This window comes from Achroia grisella, unplaced genomic scaffold (assembly GCF_030625045.1).
Source record: "Achroia grisella isolate CSIRO2021 unplaced genomic scaffold, CSIRO_AGI_Agris_v1 utg512, whole genome shotgun sequence".
In the NCBI taxonomy this organism is placed as follows: Eukaryota; Metazoa; Arthropoda; class Insecta; order Lepidoptera; family Pyralidae; genus Achroia; species Achroia grisella.
The window spans coordinates 2,029,902-2,052,276 of record NW_026712906.1 but is presented as its reverse complement, the minus strand read 5'-3'; the positions used below and the strand labels follow the sequence as shown (position 1 = coordinate 2,052,276).

Genomic DNA, 22,375 nt, shown 5'->3' with positions numbered 1-22,375 from the left:
CACCCCCACGATATGACCATAATAAGTTCCTCGTAGCTGCGGGAGAAGAAAGCGCACGTCCCCTTCACGAGGTTTGTCAATTAATATATATCTAAAAATTTGGTGGTTGGTCCAACTTGTAGGTTAAGTCTAACTTCGTTGGCAACACTGGGTTCGAGTGAGCAAGTGAGTTTATCAGGGGAGCGGACGCGTGCCGCGCGCGTGCCTAGCGGCCAATTACACATCTTCGCCTTTATTACGCGAAGCTCATTAGAAATAGCCACGGAGCACGAAGGAAATGTGATGCGGCCATTGAGTTGTTTAATAACCTCAGTGGTCGCGGGTTCGATCTCCGCATATATTATCTATGTGTTTATGATAAAATATGTATTTAAGTATTTCTAATAGTTGTTTAGCAACCATAGCACAAGCTCTGCACAAGGGCTACGTCAGTATTCTATATGTGTTTCAAAATAATGATTTAGGTAATCTCCAATATTTACTTGTAGTGTTTAATGCTTGTACCATGGGCACTTATTTGAGTAGAATGAGGAAGAGTATGTATATTTACTCAAAGTAGCTTTAATGTACGATTTGTTTAAATAATAAATTATTGACTTGAGGTGACATGAAAATATTTTTATAGATTTTTTTTGTGTATCAAAAGTAGACGGCGATATTATTAAGTATTCCAGAGTTTAGAGTTAAGTTATACAGCATGTATTATACAGACATACAAAATGCCTGCTTCTTGAATCAGTGAATAATATTGATGAAAACTACATTCAAATCCGTTGCGTAATTTGAAAGATTTTAGCGTACAGACAGCGGCTAAACTATTTTAAAACATATATAAGAGAATTTTACGTGTTTATATTAAAGATATTTTATATATAAAATGTCGTGTCACAATGTCAGTTAGAAGCAGCTTGACCGATTTTTATGAAATTTTATATGCATTTTCGGTAGGTCTGAGAATCGGCTACTATCAATTTTTCATACCCATAGCTGATACGGGTTGTCCAACCCTAACAATTTTTTTTTAATATTTCATAATGTGGCACTAAAAATACATACAACCATAAATTTTCACCCTTCTATCACCAACACCTATTTTTAATAGTGTTTTTAATTTGCAAACAACGTTTGCGGGTTCGTCTAGTATAATTATATATGTATCTATTTTCATGATATAATATAACCGTATCCTAATTTCTAAGCTCGTTGGCCACGATTGACTACGTTCACCGGAGTGTATCGCCTGCTAGGTCAACGCGGCGGTTTTTATTGGCGAACTAGCCGTGTACAGCGGCTTCACTCGTTTTTTGTTCTACATTAGCGTGATACCGACCGCAACATTATTTTAAATCGATTTTATCTTAGATTCATTGATATAATGGGATGTGATTACAATGAGAATACTATTTATATGAGAATATGAATGCTATTTATTTATTACATATTTTTTTAAGTATTTGAAAAAAGATGAAATATTTAATAAATGTATACAAAAGTAATTTATGTTTATAATTAATCAGAATTACTATAAATAATTCGCTAATTTCAAAGTCAAACTTATTTATACATAAATTAAGGTAAATATATAACACGATACCGAATATAATAATTTCACGTTCTACGACTAATATAAATTATTAAACAATGAAGGAAAAATCTAATTTTAATTCTAAGTCTATAACTGTTAACTAACTATGTTCTGGTTAGCTCACAATTTAAACATGTATTATTTCTAAAACATAAATAAATTAAATAATATGAACACACAGACAAAGTAAGATACTTTGTTATACACTTTAATTACGTAGAATAATAATATCTATGAAATAGAGGTACAATTGTATCGTTGACAAAAAATTACAAGTGTGTATATAGGCACGTGTGCAGCGACCCACGCAAAGTGGTAGTTGCAGCTCCGTATCCGCTCCACGCCAGGGTGACTTACCTTTTCTTTTATTTCCTTAGTATTATTAACTCGTTTAAATGGAGTTCGCAGTGAAAAATACAATCTATTTCTTTGAAAGCACTCAAGAAAAAATTGTGCTCTATGGAGCTGATCTTTAATGTTCATTACAATGAAATCAAGTGAGGCTTGAAGTACTGTGTAGCAAGATGTGGATGTGTAGATGTGAATATTCAGCTGTAGTACTATGCTTACGATCTTCATATTGGGGCGGGGATGACAACTTTTATTGGCGTCAATTATTAATATCCTAAAAAAGCTTGAGGAAATGTCTTTTCATTTGTTAATCCAACTATACTTAATTCTTTTAATAAAAAAAATATAATTCAAATCAGATCAGTACTTATAAAGACATTACGTCTAACCTAATCAGCTGTACTTTATCCCGTTAACCTTTTCTTGTAATCCTAGAAAAGAAACGTGATTATTCTCTATTCTATTCGCTACGATGGACTAACCCCACTTCAACTTAATACTATCTTTCTATAGAGGGAAAGGGGATTGTTAGTAATGAGAACTAGTAATCCTCATTGCTAGTAATGTACTATGTTAGGTCGACCTCCACGCGGTTCCTCCTGGAAACCGTCGTGATAAATTCACTGGGAATTGTGCTAACTGACCTAACCTCATATTTATATTATCATCCTCCACTGGTGCCCCGCTAGCGTAAACTGTTAGCGCAGTCGGGTGTACCATTTCACTATCATCCATAAACAAAAAACAATTTTTCTATAGTGGTGCCCCCCGCCCATATACTATTAATTCAGATTAAATACCTGTATATTCGTCAATGAAAAGACACATATTACATATCCATAAAAAAATCTTTCTTTTATTAAAGGTGTTTTTATACTGTTCTGTACTTAATTTGCACGTTACTTAATCATCACACGAAAAATCACACACTGTAGTCTCTAAAGCAGGTATATTATTCCGCAATCAGAGTATATACGTGAAGATACTCAGCAAACCCTTTAGTAACTTTATTATTTAAGTATAATGGTGTGAAATCAAAAATTAAAATATCAAATTAACTTTCATTAACTACTTTTATATAGTAGAATAATTACTTTCTCCTATTACCTACTACTTGTAGCTCATTGTATGTGCCTCTATTATTTTGTATCTTCATGTTTTGATAGCTGTCGACAATTTGGGCAATAACATAGTTAGTGTATGAATGATGCCGGTTGCTCTGTCAAGTGGGTACTTTATTAATAAAGCAGTGTACGGAACAGATGATAGCTGACGGCGATGATTGTGTCATAGACTCTGCCTCGCCTGGATATGTCTTCATAATATTCAACCAACTTTTTGTGGCACGAGTGATTCCTCTATCGAAAATCCTTTATCTAAATGTAATATTGTGAAAGAGGTAGTACACGAATTGGTCAAATAACTCGCCAAGTAACATTGAAAGTGATATTCGTATGCATATATATCGTGGTTTGAATTATAAGAAATCGATAACTCTTTTGTTTTTTATGTATATTCATTTATTTATATATTTCATGCTAAGGCTAGATATTATTAATATCTTATAGACTAACATACATAAGTAATATTAGTAATAATATATTTTGCGTACAGTAACTACTTACTACAATCTGGACATCTCTTAACAAGTACAAATAGTTTGAATAATGCTATTAACAAGAAAAAAACAGCCTGACGGATACAAACAATCACACTTATGAATACAAAAGGCACTGTACTAAATGGCTAGACCATCGTGAACGTCGATTAAATTTGTGGTTTAATACAAGTATTTTAATCAATACTAATATTATAAAGCTGAAGAGTTTGATTGTTCGTTTGAACGCGCTAATCTCGGAAACTACTGGTTTGAATTTAAAATATATTTTTGTGTTGGATAGTCCATTTGTCGAGGAAGGCTTTAAGATATATAACATTACTCTACGACTATAGAACGTAGCTGCAATGAACAATATTGCAAAAGGTGGGGAAAAGATATGCAGGCAAAATTGCGCGACTCAGATAGTATAATCAGTACAGTATAATCCTACCGTTTACCGTAGGTACAGTAAAGACATATGTCTTACCGTTTCCCATAGGAATGAAAATATTTTCCGACATATGCGTTCTTCCAGTCAATTTGGTTCCATGTGTACATCCACAAATTATATTGTATGGTATCTGGTAGCTAGTAACTACAAGTAATTTCAGATGTTGTGATGTTTTGACACGTGAGGTGTATACAGAGATTGTTGTCGTTAGATGAAGACGCCGTATCTGATTAATGTTCTTAGAAAGTTGCCAGTAATACCAAATTTAACAGTAGTTTAACTGAGATTAGTTTTAGATATGTGTAATAAGTATATGTTATTTTGAGTCTATCTATATCTTCACATCTTTTTATACTACCTATATTTTGCAGTTCTGTCCGCGTGAATTCAGGAATGGACATGTCTTATTTATAGATTGGACATCTATAAATAAGACATGACAGGCAAAATCATCTGTAATGAATCTTCAGATTAATTATTTCTTCTAATTTTGGTGGTATAGGTATGTAACATTAATTGAATATTTTATAAAATTAGGTTTTATTTAAGGGAAGTCCATTTCTTAACTGAATGGTAAATCTATTATATATTTTTTTAATTCCGCTACCATTAGCATTTATGAGACCACAAATATTCAGTGCGGAAACTTGGCCACCGCTACTGGAAGCATTATAACACACCACGTGTTTCGCTTCTGAACGAGCCATCGTCAGGCAATTGTTTTTTTATACTAAGATGGTGGCAATCAAGCATACGGCCCCTCTGATGGTAACCTGTTAAAAAGAGCTCGGATATAGCTGGAAGCCTGGTGTCGATTCATCGGTAACCAACAAGTCTGGTCGCCGAACAATTATTTATTTTCCGGAAACAGATATTTAGTTTAATTAAGTAATTAAATTAAATATCACGAATATAAACTACTAAGACCATGCACGTCTATCATTTCAGCATCCGGTCAGTATATTTTTGTTTTTTTAAATTTTACTGGAATAAAAATCTTTATTTAGCTATTATTCAATTTTGTAATATGTTTGTTGTCAAATCTACAACAACTAATATTATATGCTTAAGTGTGAAATGTTGTAATAATTTAGTTTCGTTTAATTACTTAACAGATAAATGGATTTGCTTGAAATTTCATACTCATATGTACCATATAGCTTCGCAATTTCTACCCAGTAATATATTAATTACTGGGTAGAATCTGCGCAAGACAAATTGCCCGTGTAGGAAAACGACACAGTTCGTGAGAACGGACCGATGTCCGGTTTTCTCAAGCACACAGAATAGGAGTAACTCTCAGATTGTTTGTTTACCAATATGAGTTTGTCATTCATTTATCACGAACTGTCACAAATATGTATATGACAATCGCTTTAGTTGACGAAAGATTGCGTAAAATCTGCATACATTCGGCAATCTTATATGGGAACCTACCGTAGATATGTGTTATTCCTAATTTAACTATGAATATTATAAAGCTACGACGCTATTTTCTTCAGTGATTTTCTTCGAATTATCCTTCTAAATCATAAAGCGGATTTTGAGAATTTATTCCGTTAGAAGATAAATAGTCTGTAGTAGTAGTAAACCCAGTCCCGGTGTTGATGTTGATCATCCAGCACGGGAGTGAGGGAGTGGGAAAGAGCATTCCGTCAGCTTAATGAGGTATCTGTAATTTTTTCACTTGACAAATTTAAATGTACTGCCACAGAGTTTCACAAAGCGGTAGTTTTGTGGAGTCACAGTATTAGAGTAGTATTCGTACCTAGATTATTGTTATCATTGTAATTTGTATAGTAGCTGCTGCTATTATTGTTATTATAATTATTTTTACTATATATGTATTGCGTACTATAATACTCACCAAGAGCATGTATTTTTATAAATAAATAAATAAATTATTCCCAATTTACCTATAAATATTGTTTGCGATCGCAAATAGCCATGTAATAGATTTAAAAATAAAATTATAAATTTCAAATTTGGAAAGTCACGCATGGAACATCAATGTTGTTATATTTTATTTTATAGTCATTTTTGCACTTCTTCTCGAATATTCCGTGACGTCACTATTAAATTCAGTCTACAATAAATTTCTAACCATTTTTTATTTCAATATTACAACAAATTAAACATAGCAATATTCCTTCAGCAAACAAATATTATAAAACTACGATGCTATTTTGCTTTTCTTCGCTTTCTTCTTATAAGTCATAAAACGGATTTTGAGGATTTCTTCCGTTAGAAGATAAATAGTCAGTATTGTAAATCATAGAAGTATAAACCTACATCCTTCCTCTGTAAGTTATCTACATTGGTTAAAAATAATTTAAAATTATTATTTGTTATCATTTTCTTTTAAGTAATGAAATTTGCTTGGAATAAATGTTGTTTTATTTCTTGGGGACTTCACAGGAATAACGTATCTACTGGATTTTAATGATATTCTATTACATCGTAATACTACTGCGTGGTTTATGGTCCCGTGGTCTGGCAAGTTGACGCAGGCGCACTCTCCCATGAAGCCATATTGTGCTTTTAGGCGAGAAAATGGAGCTATGTAATTGAAAAGATTGTCGTCTTGTTGATTGTTGTTCATAATTATGAGAAATGCAAAAATATGTTGAAGTTTATGTAGATTATGTGAACTGTTGCATTCTGCTTTGCCTGCGTGAAAACTTTTTTAACTTCTTTTACTTATTTATTTAGGGCTACTAATAGCCCATATTATAGATACTAAGACTAACCATACATATGAAATAGGAATCATTACATAGTATAAAACAAATCGCTGTCGCTGTCTGTCCGTCCATATGAATGCTTAAATCTTTAAAACTACGCAACGGACTTTGATGCGGTTTTTTTAATAGAGTGATTCAAGAGTTCTAATAGTCTCTGGCCACAATCGCTTTGAATGTCGCGATTCCAGATGCGTCACCCTTATTGTCAGAATACTTCTAGTCTGTATGTAGTCGACAATGTGCTGATCCTTTTTGTATGAATTACTAGAAATATGTTCTTAGTATGCCACATCTCAAATATCTATTATAAAATAGTTAAACCATATATGTTTCTAGGCAGAGCTGCGTGGAGGTCAACCTGAGAGATATTGCTACAATTAAGGCACTATTTTAAATGTTTACAAACTTCATAGGACCGAGGTTGTGAAGATATTCATCGGACTTACTTTTGTATAGGTAAAATTAAGGAGAATTAATAAAAAAATGTAATTATGGCACCTAACTACATCTTTCAATTGAATAATTTTCCAAACAATAGAAAAATGTCACCTATACTTATGATACGGCTACTGTACAAGTTAATAAATTTTCTCGAGCAGTGACCGTACAAATGAATGGTTAGTACAGGTAGAGTCGGTATGTCTGTCCGATTATAAGTGGGGGCGTAGGACGGCACGCCTCACCATATCTCACGGCGCACTTCCGTCGCGGCCTTTACGCATACTGCTTATTGTTACCACTTGTTGACTGTGTCCATTGGATCACGGTTAATATAGTTTTTTAATTAAAAGTACATGAACACCTTGTAGGGGTTTAATACGCAGTGTTAATGAATATAGTGATATACAAAAGTAAAATATGTATATAATTGGTAAAATGTAAAAGGGTCACAAGTTACGAACAAGCGAAGTCACCAAATAAACTACATTTCTAAATACAAAATTCTAGTTGCTATGTTTAGGAATACTTGTAGCCATTACATATTTTTAAAATAAAATTTACAATTTTGAAAATGGAACGTCGAACGTAGAATTCCGATATTGTTTTGTTTCTTTTTGTAAATTTATATATACTCATTCGTATATTCTGGTACATTCCAAGGCGTTATCCATAAAGACATCAAATGCTCAAAGTGATTTGTCAATTTTTCTTTATATTCTTCTACAGTACAAATTCATTCACTTTTTTTACAACTGGAATGCCAAGTAAGATAAGAAGATAAGTGGCAATTGTCTTCTGTATATTTGCCGACATGTGTCATATGAGAGACTATGACGTGATGTCCATAGTAGTGTTTGTGTATATATACGACGTTGTAGATTACCATCAGTGGTCGCCAGTTTATTTTCCATTGAGTTACATAAGAAAGATGTTTAAATGAACAAACTCTGTTTCAAAATTTTAATGATATTACAAACTTTTATATAAAATTTTAGTAACCTTCAGACATTAGATGCATTTTTATAAGTATTGTGCAAATTTGTTTGTTTTTCTGTCAGCCCCAGCAATATAGATCTTCGTTGTTGTATTATTTCTAGAACACAATGGAAATGTACAAAATAGAAGGGAAAACAGTAGAGGTAACAGTTAGTGCCGGCAATATGGTGGCACGCCCGCCGCACGCGACCCGTAACTGCGACCCGCCCGCTGCTGCCACATTGTACCACCACTGTCACACAACAATGTATAAACAGTTTACAGAAAGTAAATATAAGTATGAATTGTGTACATTTTTTTCTAATCGAAATAGCAAACAAGCTGACAGCTCACTTGGTGATAAGCGGTAACTGAATGAATGACTAGTCTTCCGCAAACCGCTAGGGAGGTGAAGGTTGGGGCCTCAGGGCGAACCTCTTTGATTCGGGACCAACACCGGGGTCAACAACTCCCGGGTGGTTGGATTTAAGCCTCTTAGGGCGGGATACTAAAAAACCAATAGTAATAAAATTGAAAATGGTAACCGTCGTCTGTACACATGAACAGCACTAGGATCATCTCAGGTTATCAAGTGATGCCAGCGATAGCACTCAAGTGTTGCCATTCTAGAGGACTCTTAATCATGACATGCCTCTATCGTATAATTCTTAGAGTAGCAAAAAAATGTACGATGCACTTAGGGTGATTATTGTCATTTACGGATATGAATGATGAATTTTGTGAAAAAATTAATTAGTTTCATTACTGAAGACTAAGGTTTCAAACCCAAACACAGCTTACTAAGTAAGCTGCTTAGTGGCAGAAATAGGTACGACAGTGGTACCCACAAAGTCCACTTTGTACAAAGTATTTCTCTGTGTATTCGTATAAATAATTATTTATCATTACACTGTTCACTGTATATTTTATGTTACCTTATCATGAAGTAATGTGTTGATAAATTTTCTACAGAAATATGATGTCACAATAATTTCACCGATCTAGTTCAGTTCAGTTGTTCTTGGAAAGGATGACACATAAATTCTAATGGTAGTGTGGACACTGATAAAGTGATAAGGTGGACTGTATCAATCTCATTGCGATTTATTTAACAACCGCTGTATGGAATGGCGAAACTACGATGTATCATTGTTAAGCGATACAATATTTTGAATATGCCACCGATTTTGGCCTGATATTATTATTAGATAGATAGATAGGCTGTAGCTAGTTTACCCAGAGGGTAAGTATGACCATTTAAAGAGGCAACGCTGCTAGTATCTTGGGGCCGCTACCTCTATGTACCCCGTTTAATTACAATTTTTTTTTGTGATTGTTTGTTAATATGCCTATAATATGTTTGTCGATTAATTTGATAAATGAATAATAATGTTAGATAGATATAACACGCTTTTATTTACAAAAAAAGATTAAAAACAATGTTTCGTTAAAAATAATAAAAATATAATTATGAAACGTATGAATTAGGTACATGCAAATAAAGGAATATACGCGGAATATATATTATAAAAATATGTATAATAGCATGGTATTAGATACCTTTTTACAGTGATATTATTGACAACTTATTTTGACTTATTACTGATAAATTGTTATTACGGCAACAACAAATGATATTGGTATAAAATTATCTCCGTACGGTGTCAGATGATTGAAGTTCATTACAATAAAGATTTTCATTCTTCACAATTATTTAACAGATTTCACTTAGCAGCGGGGGTTTGGTCAAACGAGAAATCATATGTAAACACCAAGTGGCATTACATGTTAAATGCTAATAGGATTCCTCGCAGATTTGTTTGGTGAAGTGTGAAATGTAGATGCGTGCTGGAGGTGGACCGTGGCCACTTAATGACCTGGGTGCTTGCGTAGAATCTGTACTCACCACAGATGACCATACTGTAAATAGCTTAGTCGGCCACGTCTGTAAATATGATATCAATTTAAAACTATTATTCTGTTGCTATTTGTGAAAGCCTGTCAGTGGCTTATGTTGTTATATAAATTGTATAAACATATATGTATATAGTATATGAATTGCCCTGGTTTTCCTGTAGCAATATTAAAACAAAAACGGTTTCCGCTTTATTGAAAAAGACACGTTTTCCGATAAATGTAGACAATTGCATCGCCTATTCTTCTCGATATCTGTAGTATTCACTCTGGTACATACATGTACTGTAGCTGTTACAAACGTTCCTTAGGTATACAGGTATAATATTGTTAGGCGGTCCACTAACGTTACTGATTATAATTTCAGTTAATTTTTATTAACGGAAAGTCTTTTTGTTGACTTTGTAGTTCACTATTTATTTATAGCATTTAGTAGCTTTTGTGTCCGAGTGAATTACATCCCATGTTACCAACTAATAATGTTGCTTTTGTATAGTTGAAATAAAGTCTAAAATGAATCTAGTCTTTTTTAGTTTATTCATAAACAAAAAAGGGGTTTTACAAAAACGAATATAAATTTGTTTTATGTAATTGAAATGGTAATAATACTGTCAAGGTATTTTGTACATTCTGCAATTCTTTCTTATTTCTAACCCTACAAACCGAAACACAGCTTACATAGCATACTATTCAGCGGCTAAAATGAGTGAAACAGCAGAGATACAGACCACTTTGTACAAAATCTATTTCAGTTGCCTTCGAATATATTTCTATATTAATTACAGAGAAATATTTTTATTGTTTGTTTAATAGCATTGAACAGACTCCGAAACCACTGGTCAGATTAAAAAAAAAATATTTTCCTAAGAGCGCTAAGTAATGCCTGATGAATAGGCGACAGAATATTTTCGAAAACGTTAGAGATTCTTATGAAAACTACGATAATGTAACCCAACGTGTGAAAAAAATACCAAAACATCACTATGTTGCGTATGGTATGGAAATTATTGACAAAATACTTACTACTGTTTTATAGGAGACATCAATATTTACAAAAATCTGCGATATCATATGTCTAACTATAACCTATAGTTAAGGGACTGTTATAGAAATAAATAGCGAATTTAGTTATGAGCTAAGTAAACTCCAGACTCACCGCACTCATTCGAGAAATTCTTTCTCTGTTTGAAAAGTACATTATTCTATACTGACATAGGATATATAATATGATAAAATATACAAAAGTTGCTTGACCGATGTTTATGAAATTTTATATGCATATTCAGCACATCTGAGAATCGGCTACTATCTATTTTTCGTACCCCTAAGTGATAAAGGTTCTAACATTTTATTTATTTTTGGACAAAAGTTTTATTTTTTTATATGCGGCATTAAAATACATACAACCCAAAATTTTCACACTTCCACCACCAACCCCTATTTTTTAATAGGAATATTAGTACTTAAATTTATATAGCAAAACAAATTATGCCGGTATAGGTAGTTATTACATAAAAAAGATTACATCGCATGCATATATGTATATAGTACAAAGAGGCATATTGTTTACTTGTACATACAGTTTACTGAAACTGAACGGCCACTTGTTATCGGGACATCGACCACATTATTTCCTAGCTAAAGATTTTCTGTATAATTGATTCTAAGACAGGAACATCAATCAGTCTGAAAGTGTATCGGAGACCGGCGGGTTACCGCTAGCCGCGTGCGCTTGTATCACCATTATTTTGGTTCCAATTGGGACATCTGTATATATTTGTAAGCCCATAACATACATACATATTATATATACCGATAACATATGATAGAATGAAATATATAGTTATATCTAGATGAAATGATTAATAAGTAGTTATAACTTGCAGTTTTTAACATGCAATAAAGAATGAAAAAGAAATACTAAATATATTATATTTGTACTGGGATAGCACGGGTGTACTAAATAAGAAAATGTGACCAAATCTACCAATGATAGTAATGAAAGACAGAACAAATGGATGTCATTCAGTCAATTCTGGTAATATTTTTCAATTTTTATTTATATAGAGTTTTTGTAACCCAAATTTTTAATTTTTCATACGGTTTTCCCAACATATTCTTCCAAATCTTAGCTCACTTAACTTAATCTTACCAAACAATAACTAAATTAGCCATTAGTACAGCCGGTCTAAAATGATGCGGCGACAACATTCGGCAATTGATTGATAAATAAATTATATAGACTATATAATATCATAATTAAATCCATAAAAAGAACATTTACAAATTAGCCATATTTTAGCGTATTATACATACTTACTGAGGTAAAGCGCAAATGTACGTCTTATAAAAATCCGTGGAATTGGCAACACTACGCAATGATAATGGTAATGGTCGTGGCCGACGATAAATATTCATCGCGGCAAAAACACGGAGTGCGCACGCGCCGCCGGACAGCGCGCTTTCTTCTCCTGCAGCTACGAGGAACTTACTATGGTCATTTCGTGGAGGAGGTATAATATACCTATTAGGATATTCAGAGGTATTTTTTTTAATGAAGAAGAAGAAGAAAAACATCAATGGATGATAATGGTATGGTTCACCCGTTAACCAACCAACAGTTTAAGCTGGCGGGGCAACAGTGGGGGATGGTAGGATTAGCATGAGGTCAGGTCAGTTAGGCCATCATGACAAATTCACCATTTTATCAAGATGGTTTTTCAGGGAGAACTGCGTGGAGGTCAACATAACATGGTATATTGCTAGCAGATGAATATATTTGAATCTCTAAGTCGTCTATCCTATTACTTTGATTTATTTACGGCTCAAAATGTTTACTTTTTCACCGGAGTTCTTGAAAGTTTAATATTTTCAGTTTTATATACTATAAGGACATAATATAAATTTTATACGAATATTGGTACCAAAATAGAAACAGGATCAACATATCACTAAAAAATTATAGATAGCGTATAGAGTTTTCTACATCTATGTTGTGATATCCTGTTATATCAAATAAAGAAAAGAGTCGTTAAGGAAATATTTATAATAAGTATGTTTTTCATTAGGTTATAGGAAAATACATAAACGTTAATGAAATGGTTTCGAGAAAGTAGCAAATAATATAATTCTTTAGAAACCAATTAATTTCATTGATGAGCAAAATAAAGCCATACCTATTATGTAACACATATTGGTGAGAAAGAGAAATGAACATTGCTAAATAATTCCTACTTAATACACACACAAAAAGACTACACTCTATTTTTGCGAATAAACATTTCGAAATGGAAGTAATCTATCAATTATATTGTATCAACTTTAATTTTAATTAACCGCGGGAGATAAATATGAATACTGTGTTGCCAACTGTGTTTGATACAACTGCCTAGACAGCTCATACCTCTTTAAACCACTAAATAATAGTAATGTAATAACAAATTTAAGAAGTTATATTATATATAAACAAAAACAAGTAAATTACAATATCATATATATAATATTACTGAAATATATATTACATATTTGTGCCAAAAAAATAAGACATTAAGGACAAAGGAATATTTTTTATCGGATTTTTTTAATGTGTAATGTGATATATTTTTAACCCATTAACTTTTTTTTGTTAGTCTATAAAGCCGCATAAAATCCATCAGCCTTTATAAATGTTGTCCCTCAAAAATATGGAGAAATTCTAGTCCACAGATTATAGCGATTAAACCATTAAGCTGGCAACACTGTATGAATGCGTTAACTTCAATACATATTGGGCAGTGATACCCAACGTAATAAGTAAAAGTGATTTCACGCATCATTTTTACGGTCCCAGAATTGATTAAAAACAATCACAGCTTGTAATTTAAGTATTCAATAAGGCATGAATGAAATATTATCATGTGAAAATGAACCTGATTATATAAAACCGTTTAAATAAATTGCAATTTATGTAGGTTAAAACGATTTTGTCCGGGTTGAGGCAAATATATTTACATACATATGTATACCAATATCATATGTATACATATATTTTATTTGTATATATTACATGGTTTTTGTGTTTACCTGTGATCAGTGCGGTTACAATACTAATAACAAATCGGGAACTCAGTATTACCAATAAAGCGTGAAAAGTTCCAATTGTAACTTACTTTTTTTAGGTAATCGCAATATCAAACAGACTCACAACCTAGTGGTAAGTGGTAACCGTTTCCGATATTCATGATGTTAGCCATGTGACGATTTTAGTACCTTAATATATTATCATGCCGGAGGTGTTTATTGTTATACATACTTACTCCCCCACTCATACAAGCTATACCCGCCGAACTGCGGACATGTCAAGAGTTGCATTCACCACATAGTCTGCATTTGACATTAATAATAATATATTCATTTTTCTCCACAAAAACATATACATAATATGCAGTTAAACAAAGCCTTTGAGGCATGTAAAATTCTATGCTAGAATGCAGATTTGTGGAAAACTACAAGGTGCCTCTACAAGGTGTCCAAAGAACCTGACACTAGGTTTTCTGCGCTAAGATTTATATGTACAATTAAGAGAGGGATACGACTAATATATACGGAGGATATTATGTAGACCAAAATAATATACCTTTGAAGTATGTAAAATAATATAACAGAGAAAAAAACCTATATGCATGGGTATGATAAATCTTGTGGTGGGTAAATTACCTCTAGAAACGATATGAATTTACCTTTGACCACCCCATTTAGCACTGCTGTGAAGGTATAATCTATTACAATTACCAACTCTGTGTGTATTATATATATTCTTAGCTCATTGTTAGCTCTCGGAATGCACTGTATCGGTGCAGGTCAGAAGCAAGAAAAACTAACAGCGACACGCTCTGTGTGCAACTGTGTGCAACATTTCATTGAGAATGCACAGTTCTCGCTAGTACTTTACACCATACTACGTGCATAAAATACCTATATTTTTATTTAACTACCACAGGAAATATTATTCGTATAGTTCGTATAATGACCGAAATATTGATATGTAAAGTGTTGCACCCACTACAATATCGAGATTTAACAATGCCTCTGACTATCTCATGTATGTTATGTGTCTGTAATTGTGAATAAAGAATTTATCTATCTATCTATCTATCCCATCTGTGATAGCAGTCATGATGGTATATATGTTTTATGTATATATTTTTATGAGATTATGAAGTGAATTAATTCTGACACTTACGATACCCTCATGTGTCAGAAATAATAATAATACCTCTGGACAATTTACATCGTGTTCCATTTTAAGCATAGCATGTAATATATACTAGACAACTGATAGAAAACTTAATTTTTTTTTGTAAATATATACATAATATATTTACATAGGAAACATCCATACCAATACAAACAATCATACTCATGGGTACAAAATATGTTTGTACCGTGCGTGGATACGAACAGAGATGTTATGGATATAAAATATCGGATACGGATAGGTTTCGGATATAGGAATGATTATTATACCGGATACGGATACGGATATGAAATTATTTCAGATTATCAGGTTTGTTTCGGATGATTTCGGTAACGGATATTAATATTTTAAAGAATTTCAAAAGTAAAAACAAATCTAAATATATATAACTCAAAGGTGACTGTCATAGCGATCTATCAACGCACAACCCAAACCACTGGACGGATCGGGCTGAGATTTGGCATGCAGATAGATGTTATGACGTAGGCATCCGCTAAGAAAGGATTTTGATAAATCCCTAAGAGGATATATCGGTTACGGTTACGGAGCTCCCTACCATCCCTGGATACGAACCCATTGGAAGTAAATATACTTAACGAATAAGATCTTATATATATATATATTAAAATGTTAGGAATTACTTTGCTAGACATTAGGTATATATGTATACTACATTCGGAATATTAAAAGTGAAATATATGATACACAATTAATATAACAAGAATCGAAAGAAAACTATCATAAATGTCTTTTATTTGAAATGCCAACGAACTGACTATCAATGAATATTAAACCCGCACCACACATACAAAAACACCTAATCTATTCAAGTGGCTAGTCGTAGGGGTCGCGACACGTGCAACAAGGACGCACATATTGTAAAAACTCGCGATAAACAAAGACAGTATAACAGCCGATGTTCGGGTCATAAGGTGACCGATATGTCATAACCCGTTTGAGCGAAACGGCCATATATATGACGCTTTATGCCAGAAAAGGAACGCGCTGACAATGACGTGAAGGGTTAAATGTCAAGCAAAGTGTCGCGGCCTGTGCGAAAGGGATGCCTCGTTAATATTATCGTGCGGTAGTGGAGGACGGAGCTACGAGGGTCAAAAGACGAGCGTCGGCAACCCTGACCTCTCCAGACGCTCCGTGGGCCGCACTCAGGGTTTGTTGAGTGTAAATAAAATGTTTAAAATGTTTGCCGGCAATAGAATAGTCGTTTTCAATAGGACAGTTTTCCAGGGTCGTTAAAATACGTGGCGGTATTGCATTGTTCCTCTTGTTTATGGTGGTTGTTACAAGTGAATGAGATACCATAGATTTACCTGTGCCATATAACCTTAGTCTATCTAGCAGTGTCTAGGAACAGCTTAAGAGGACGTTCACCAGTCAATATAGAAACAATGTCGTAGATATTTTTTTTTATAAATATCATATAGTTTTGAATTTAATGGGATTATCGTTTATGTCTAAGACTAAATACACACTATCTATAGGTATAACAATCGATAAATAAGTAGATTTTTTGAATAGTAAAATGTGGTATAGTGAATCAGTTTGCGCTAAAGTCTATATGACTGCAGGGTACCAGTGAAGAACGATAGGATGAAAATGATGTGACCTATGGTGGTGAATCCACCGAAATAAACTAGGATGCACCTACCAGAGGGTGCTCGCGCGGTTTACGACTAAATAATTGATTGCTTACAACAATAATTCTGCTTTTCGTCACCTTTTTTCTAATATATTGTAGTTTTTATATTTGTTTGTGCAGAGTAAGAACAATACCGTTGACTTCTGCTCTTACAAATAATTTTTGCTTTATTTTTTGCTCCAGAAATTTTGACTCCTCCATGAGACGACGACACATGTATTCTGATATGATCAATTACATAATATACAGTAGGCGGTACATGAATAGAAATAATGAAGAAAGAAACCCGTGCAAAATCTTGTAGTAAATCCATGATGAGGTTGCTATATCCTATAGCGTTAGCTGAGGCGTGTGCACAATTTCATATCCTTCAAAAACATGTATAGTCAAGAAAATCAATAAAAATATTTGGGAGACGATTATTTTTTTACTCCATGAAACTAATCCGGCCCATTTGGATTTATCATGCTCGTGAACTTAATGGACTGATACATATAATAAAAATAGTTTTTTTATCAAGATAGAAAAATAAACAACGCTCCGTCCCTGATCTCCAGTGCACTAATGAATCGGAACAGGCGGCATAATTAAACAGTTCGCGACAATCGGCCACGTCCGATGCCTCCTGAAACCGATATTTTGTGACACAATAACCGTTGACACATTTCCAAACGCAAAAAAAAATTGATTCTATTTAATACCTTTTTTTGAACGTTAATACGGAACAAAGTTATGTAATTGAGTTTCCAATGGTTATTTTATCTGTTGATACGATTATATAAGTGTTTGTAATTGATTCAGAGTATTTTTTTTATTGTTTGCAAAGACGTCTGTGAGTGAAAAGAAATTTGTGTGATAATATATGTGTAATAAAATGTTTACACCTGAATTTCATTTTTCAAGCAAACTATTGGATCTTCTAACCAGAGGTACTATATTGTTTATTCTGCGATACAGTTATTTAATTTGATTTTGATTTGATTTATTAAAACAATTATTGTTAAATTAATTATGGGTAATTTACACTGAGACATTCAAGTGAGACAGCGAGTAGAGGTTATGTGCCGGTATTTGCTTCGCATTATCGGAATCAATATAAGTTTATACTTTTTCGTCTCTGATAATATTTAAGTAGTTTAAAATTGTTGAATCAATTTTAAACTTAATACTTATTAGAGACGAAAAAGTTTCTCGAACGAATTTCAAGTTTTAACAGGACGCCTATTTGTCTGGATTTCGCACGTTTTTTTTGGCTTTTATTGGCGGAAAAACGCACAGTGTGAATAGGCCCTTACTGTAATTTATGGAGACTATATAGACACAGTATAGTGTAGATAAACTACAAAATTACATTGGTAAATACTGTATACAGTAGGTATCTTTCACTAATACATTACATACTTGATTTGAAATATTAGGAACTATTTTTTTAATATAGAGCGTTATAGGTTTAAGTTTGTATTATTTTACATTTACGTAAAATTTATTTATACGTTTACGTTGACCGTTGTGACCTAGTGACACTTTACTACTCTATAGACCATTTGGTCGTCAGTTTAAAACTGGCATAAATGTAATGTGAAAAGTTACGAAGTACTCGATTTTTTATTTATAGGTCATTTTAATATAGATTTTGTCAGTAATATGACAAAATCTATATTAAAATGACCTATAAATAAAAATGGTAATATTTATATTAAGTTCTTGTTACAGGAAGTACACAGCGAGAAAACTGCAACTTCACTTCAAATAACGGTAAGTAGTTTATATGTTTGTTGCGTTTAATAAATTAAACCACGTAAAAATCTAGCTATTTTAGCTTCACTTAATTTCAATGACGTAATAATTTCGTTAATAACAAATAAAAATTTATAGCAGACTATATTTTACAGAAAGAAAAAAATATGTAAAAAAGAAAAAAAGTTCGATTTCCACCACTTAAAGCATATGGTAAGCATAAAAAAGTACGTTTCGAGGGCCGTTCCGACCTGTAGTACAATTTAATGGCCACATAGATGACGCGAAGATTTTATTAAAATAATTATTAACTTAATTAATTTACGTATTTCCATGTTGATTGATAAAATACATAGCGTTCTTTTTTTTAAGTTCTCATTTTGAATTAATTATTTTTCTTCTAAATTTAAGTGGCCACATATTTTTATTAGTGGTCAGTATTATCGAACGTCCTGCGCTTTAGTAATCGAGCAGATGTTACAATCTGCTTATATTAAGGAAGTGTTGGGAATATGGAATGAAGATCGTCCTCCCTTTTGAAGTACGTTGATAAAGCAAGTGTTTATATGAGTACGGAATCCTAAAATACGAATTCAATGAAGCCATTTCATGTTTTATTTAAACACTTTTTACCATTTAGTGTGGAGTTAGGTGAAGTGATGTGGTTTGCAACGGATAGCGGCGTCGCGTCTTGTAAAGGCTCAGTAAAGGTTTCATTGTGGTGTCAGATAGTGATCGCGGTAAATAGATGTAAATAAAGAAAATTCTTGCCGTATATCTATCATATACTGGCCGTTCTTCGCCGTTTACTCCACTTTTTTTTTGAGATAAAATCTTGTCTACGTCTGTCCTCGTGGTATACTTACCTTTACGTACCTTACCGTACCTTTACGTAAAATTTTATTAAAGTACATTCTGCTATTTTGTCGCAATAGATTACAATTTTAGAATTTTTTTAATCTCTAAATCTTTTTTAAATGTTATCGTTGGAAGAATACAGAATACTTAAATGGCCAGCTCCACTAATGTCAGGTCATAAGTTTGGTGAACTGTCAATTGGTGCAATTGTCTAGCGCAGATCATTACAAAAGTAGAGCACGCCAGTAACCAATTGCCATGACCAATACACATACAGAACTTATTAATAAACTGATTGACAACAGTGATTGTTCACTGACTCTTTTTGTCTTTTCTTTGCATATATATACTTAACTAGCTACCCAGCTTTGCACGGTTAGTACGACATTATATTAAACAATTAAACCTTCGTTAGGAATTATTCTGCTGATAGATTAAAAACGTAAGCAAATCCATTGATTAGTTTTGAAATTATTGTGAACATACAGACCGTGTATATATACTGAGGATATAGCATACGCATTGTTATTATATAATATCCATTGTTAAAAAAAAATTGTGACTTGTGAAAATTGTTTGTACATTTGTTTATATGTTAAATTTCACATAGAAATATATGACTAGAAGAATTAGGATGAAATTATATTGTTTAATATTACCATAAAGAAATCAGATAAAAATATTAACAAAAAAAAAGGATGATTGGATATTTTGTTCGCTTGTACAAAACAAGCGAACAAAATATTCAGATAACTAACAAAATACTGGTTTGGTTTCTAAAAAATCTTACATTTATAGGATTACTAGATATTGGGTTAATATTGGTTATTTTTTTTAATCTATTATATTTTTTATGTAATTAAAGAATTTAAAATGATAGACAAGTTGATCTGCCACTGATGTTCAGCAATAACCGCCGCCTATATACATGAACAGTATTACCACAGATAATATAATATTACATAGTATTACGGACATCACGCTATCATGTGACACCCGTGAAGCGACTGATGCGTTACCATTCCGGCGGACTGAGTAATGCCTCTTATCCTGTAACTTCACTACTGAATAACATCCTACAACAGAGATAGCTTATACATAAAAGAACTGCTTTGTGGCTGTAATAGGTGAGACTGAGGTAGCCAAGCAAACGACTCTACCTAATTGCTCCGTTTACACGACACGTTATTTTACGCGCGATCAGGATCGCATGCGATTTAGCGCGGGAAATCTAGCGTACGCAATCGTAAGGATTCCATTTAATATTTTTTTGTGTTCACTGTTTCCCACGTGAATCAAATAGTCTTTTTTCAATGTTTATTTTTTATTCTACTTATTTGATACAGACAAGTTTACGATTTATAAAGTAAAAAAATAATAATCAATAATAAAAAAAATAAAATATTATAATTTAGTTTTTGTTCCACAATCAGATGGCCGCCATTTTGCAATGATAAAAAGGCGCTAAAGCATGCAAGTTTGAAAGACGCGGGCATCTGCGAACTAGCGGCGCGCGTAGTTTCCTCGTTCTCTTTATTTAGATTTACATGCTCATTCTTTTACGTGAAAGCCGATTCCTATGTGAAAGAGCGTACGTGTAAAGCCAGCTAATAAAACCTTAAATTGTTTATCTGAACACAGTAAATGGTAACATTATATATAATTGAAGTGTCGATAAATACTCCTTTAACTACAAACTATATGCAGCTAAAATATTTACTATACTGCATGTTTTCTACACCTTTGACCATTTGTAGGCTATATAACACCAAACAGCCGGCTATTTTCCTTACATATAATAAAATCGTAAGATTGTGACGAAGCGAAAACTATCTGTCTGTGTGGTAATATTCACATAAAAATGGCTGAATGAACGAAGGACTATGTTGTAAACAAATAAAGCTAAACAATCTTAGAAAATTATACCCCAAAGTAACAAATTAGTAATATTTTTTAATTAAGTATAAATTCATCATTTACTGTTGTTAATTAATTAATTTATATTCCTAATATTATATTAAAATCGCGAACTTTTGTGAGTATGGATGGATGGATATTTACTACTCTTTCGGCAAAGACTACTGAACGGATTTTGATTAACATTTTAGGTATATAGCCTGAAAAACACATAAGTTATTAATTTCACGCAGGTGAAATCGCGGCCACAGTTAGTAAAATAGTATACGGGGTTGTGTAAATGGTATTTTTTTATCCGATTATCCATAGTTGTTATAATCATAATATCGTCTACAAAGTGGACGAAGTCGCAGGTACCACTAGTGTAATAATAGCGTGTATGCTATAAAGAAACCGTAAATTTTTCATTAGTCGTTCATTACTTTGTTTGTCGTTAAGGAGAAGGTGACCATTGTTCCGTATCTCTACTAACACTAGCCTTGAACCTACCGACTATATGACAGTAAAGTCAGTAAATAGCAGGGTTGCTAGATTAAAAAATAACTACCAAAGAAGAACAATATTTTATTTTTTTTAGTTTATTGGACAACTGAATGGCTAACAAGTTGTCGAACCACTTGATGGTAAATAGTAACCACCTTTTATATATAGCACAGATATCATTTGACACTCGTGATTCATTATGGATGATTAAGATATAAAGAAAAACACACACACACATATACACACAGCTTATACAGAAAACTGCTTGTCGTCTGAAATACGTGAATCTATGGTACACGCGCAGACGACATTTTTTTATAATGGTAAGAAAGAGACTACTATTGCACAAGAGCCACTAGTCAATATTGTATCAATTATATAGATATCTCACTAACATACTTACATTACAAACAAACATTATAC

The 22,375-nt window shown here is 32.7% G+C and overlaps 1 protein-coding gene across 1 annotated transcript in view; it reads left to right on the top strand.

Annotated features, from left to right (window-relative positions):
* The window catches only part of LOC131846761 (uncharacterized), a 268,899-nt gene that overhangs the window by 16,118 nt on the left and 230,406 nt on the right, over window positions 1-22,375 (top strand). Inside the window, exon 2 of the mRNA XM_059196152.1 lies at window positions 18,671-18,712. Within this exon, the coding sequence (XP_059052135.1) occupies window positions 18,671-18,712 (42 nt within the window). The remainder of the gene's footprint in view (window positions 1-18,670; window positions 18,713-22,375) is intronic.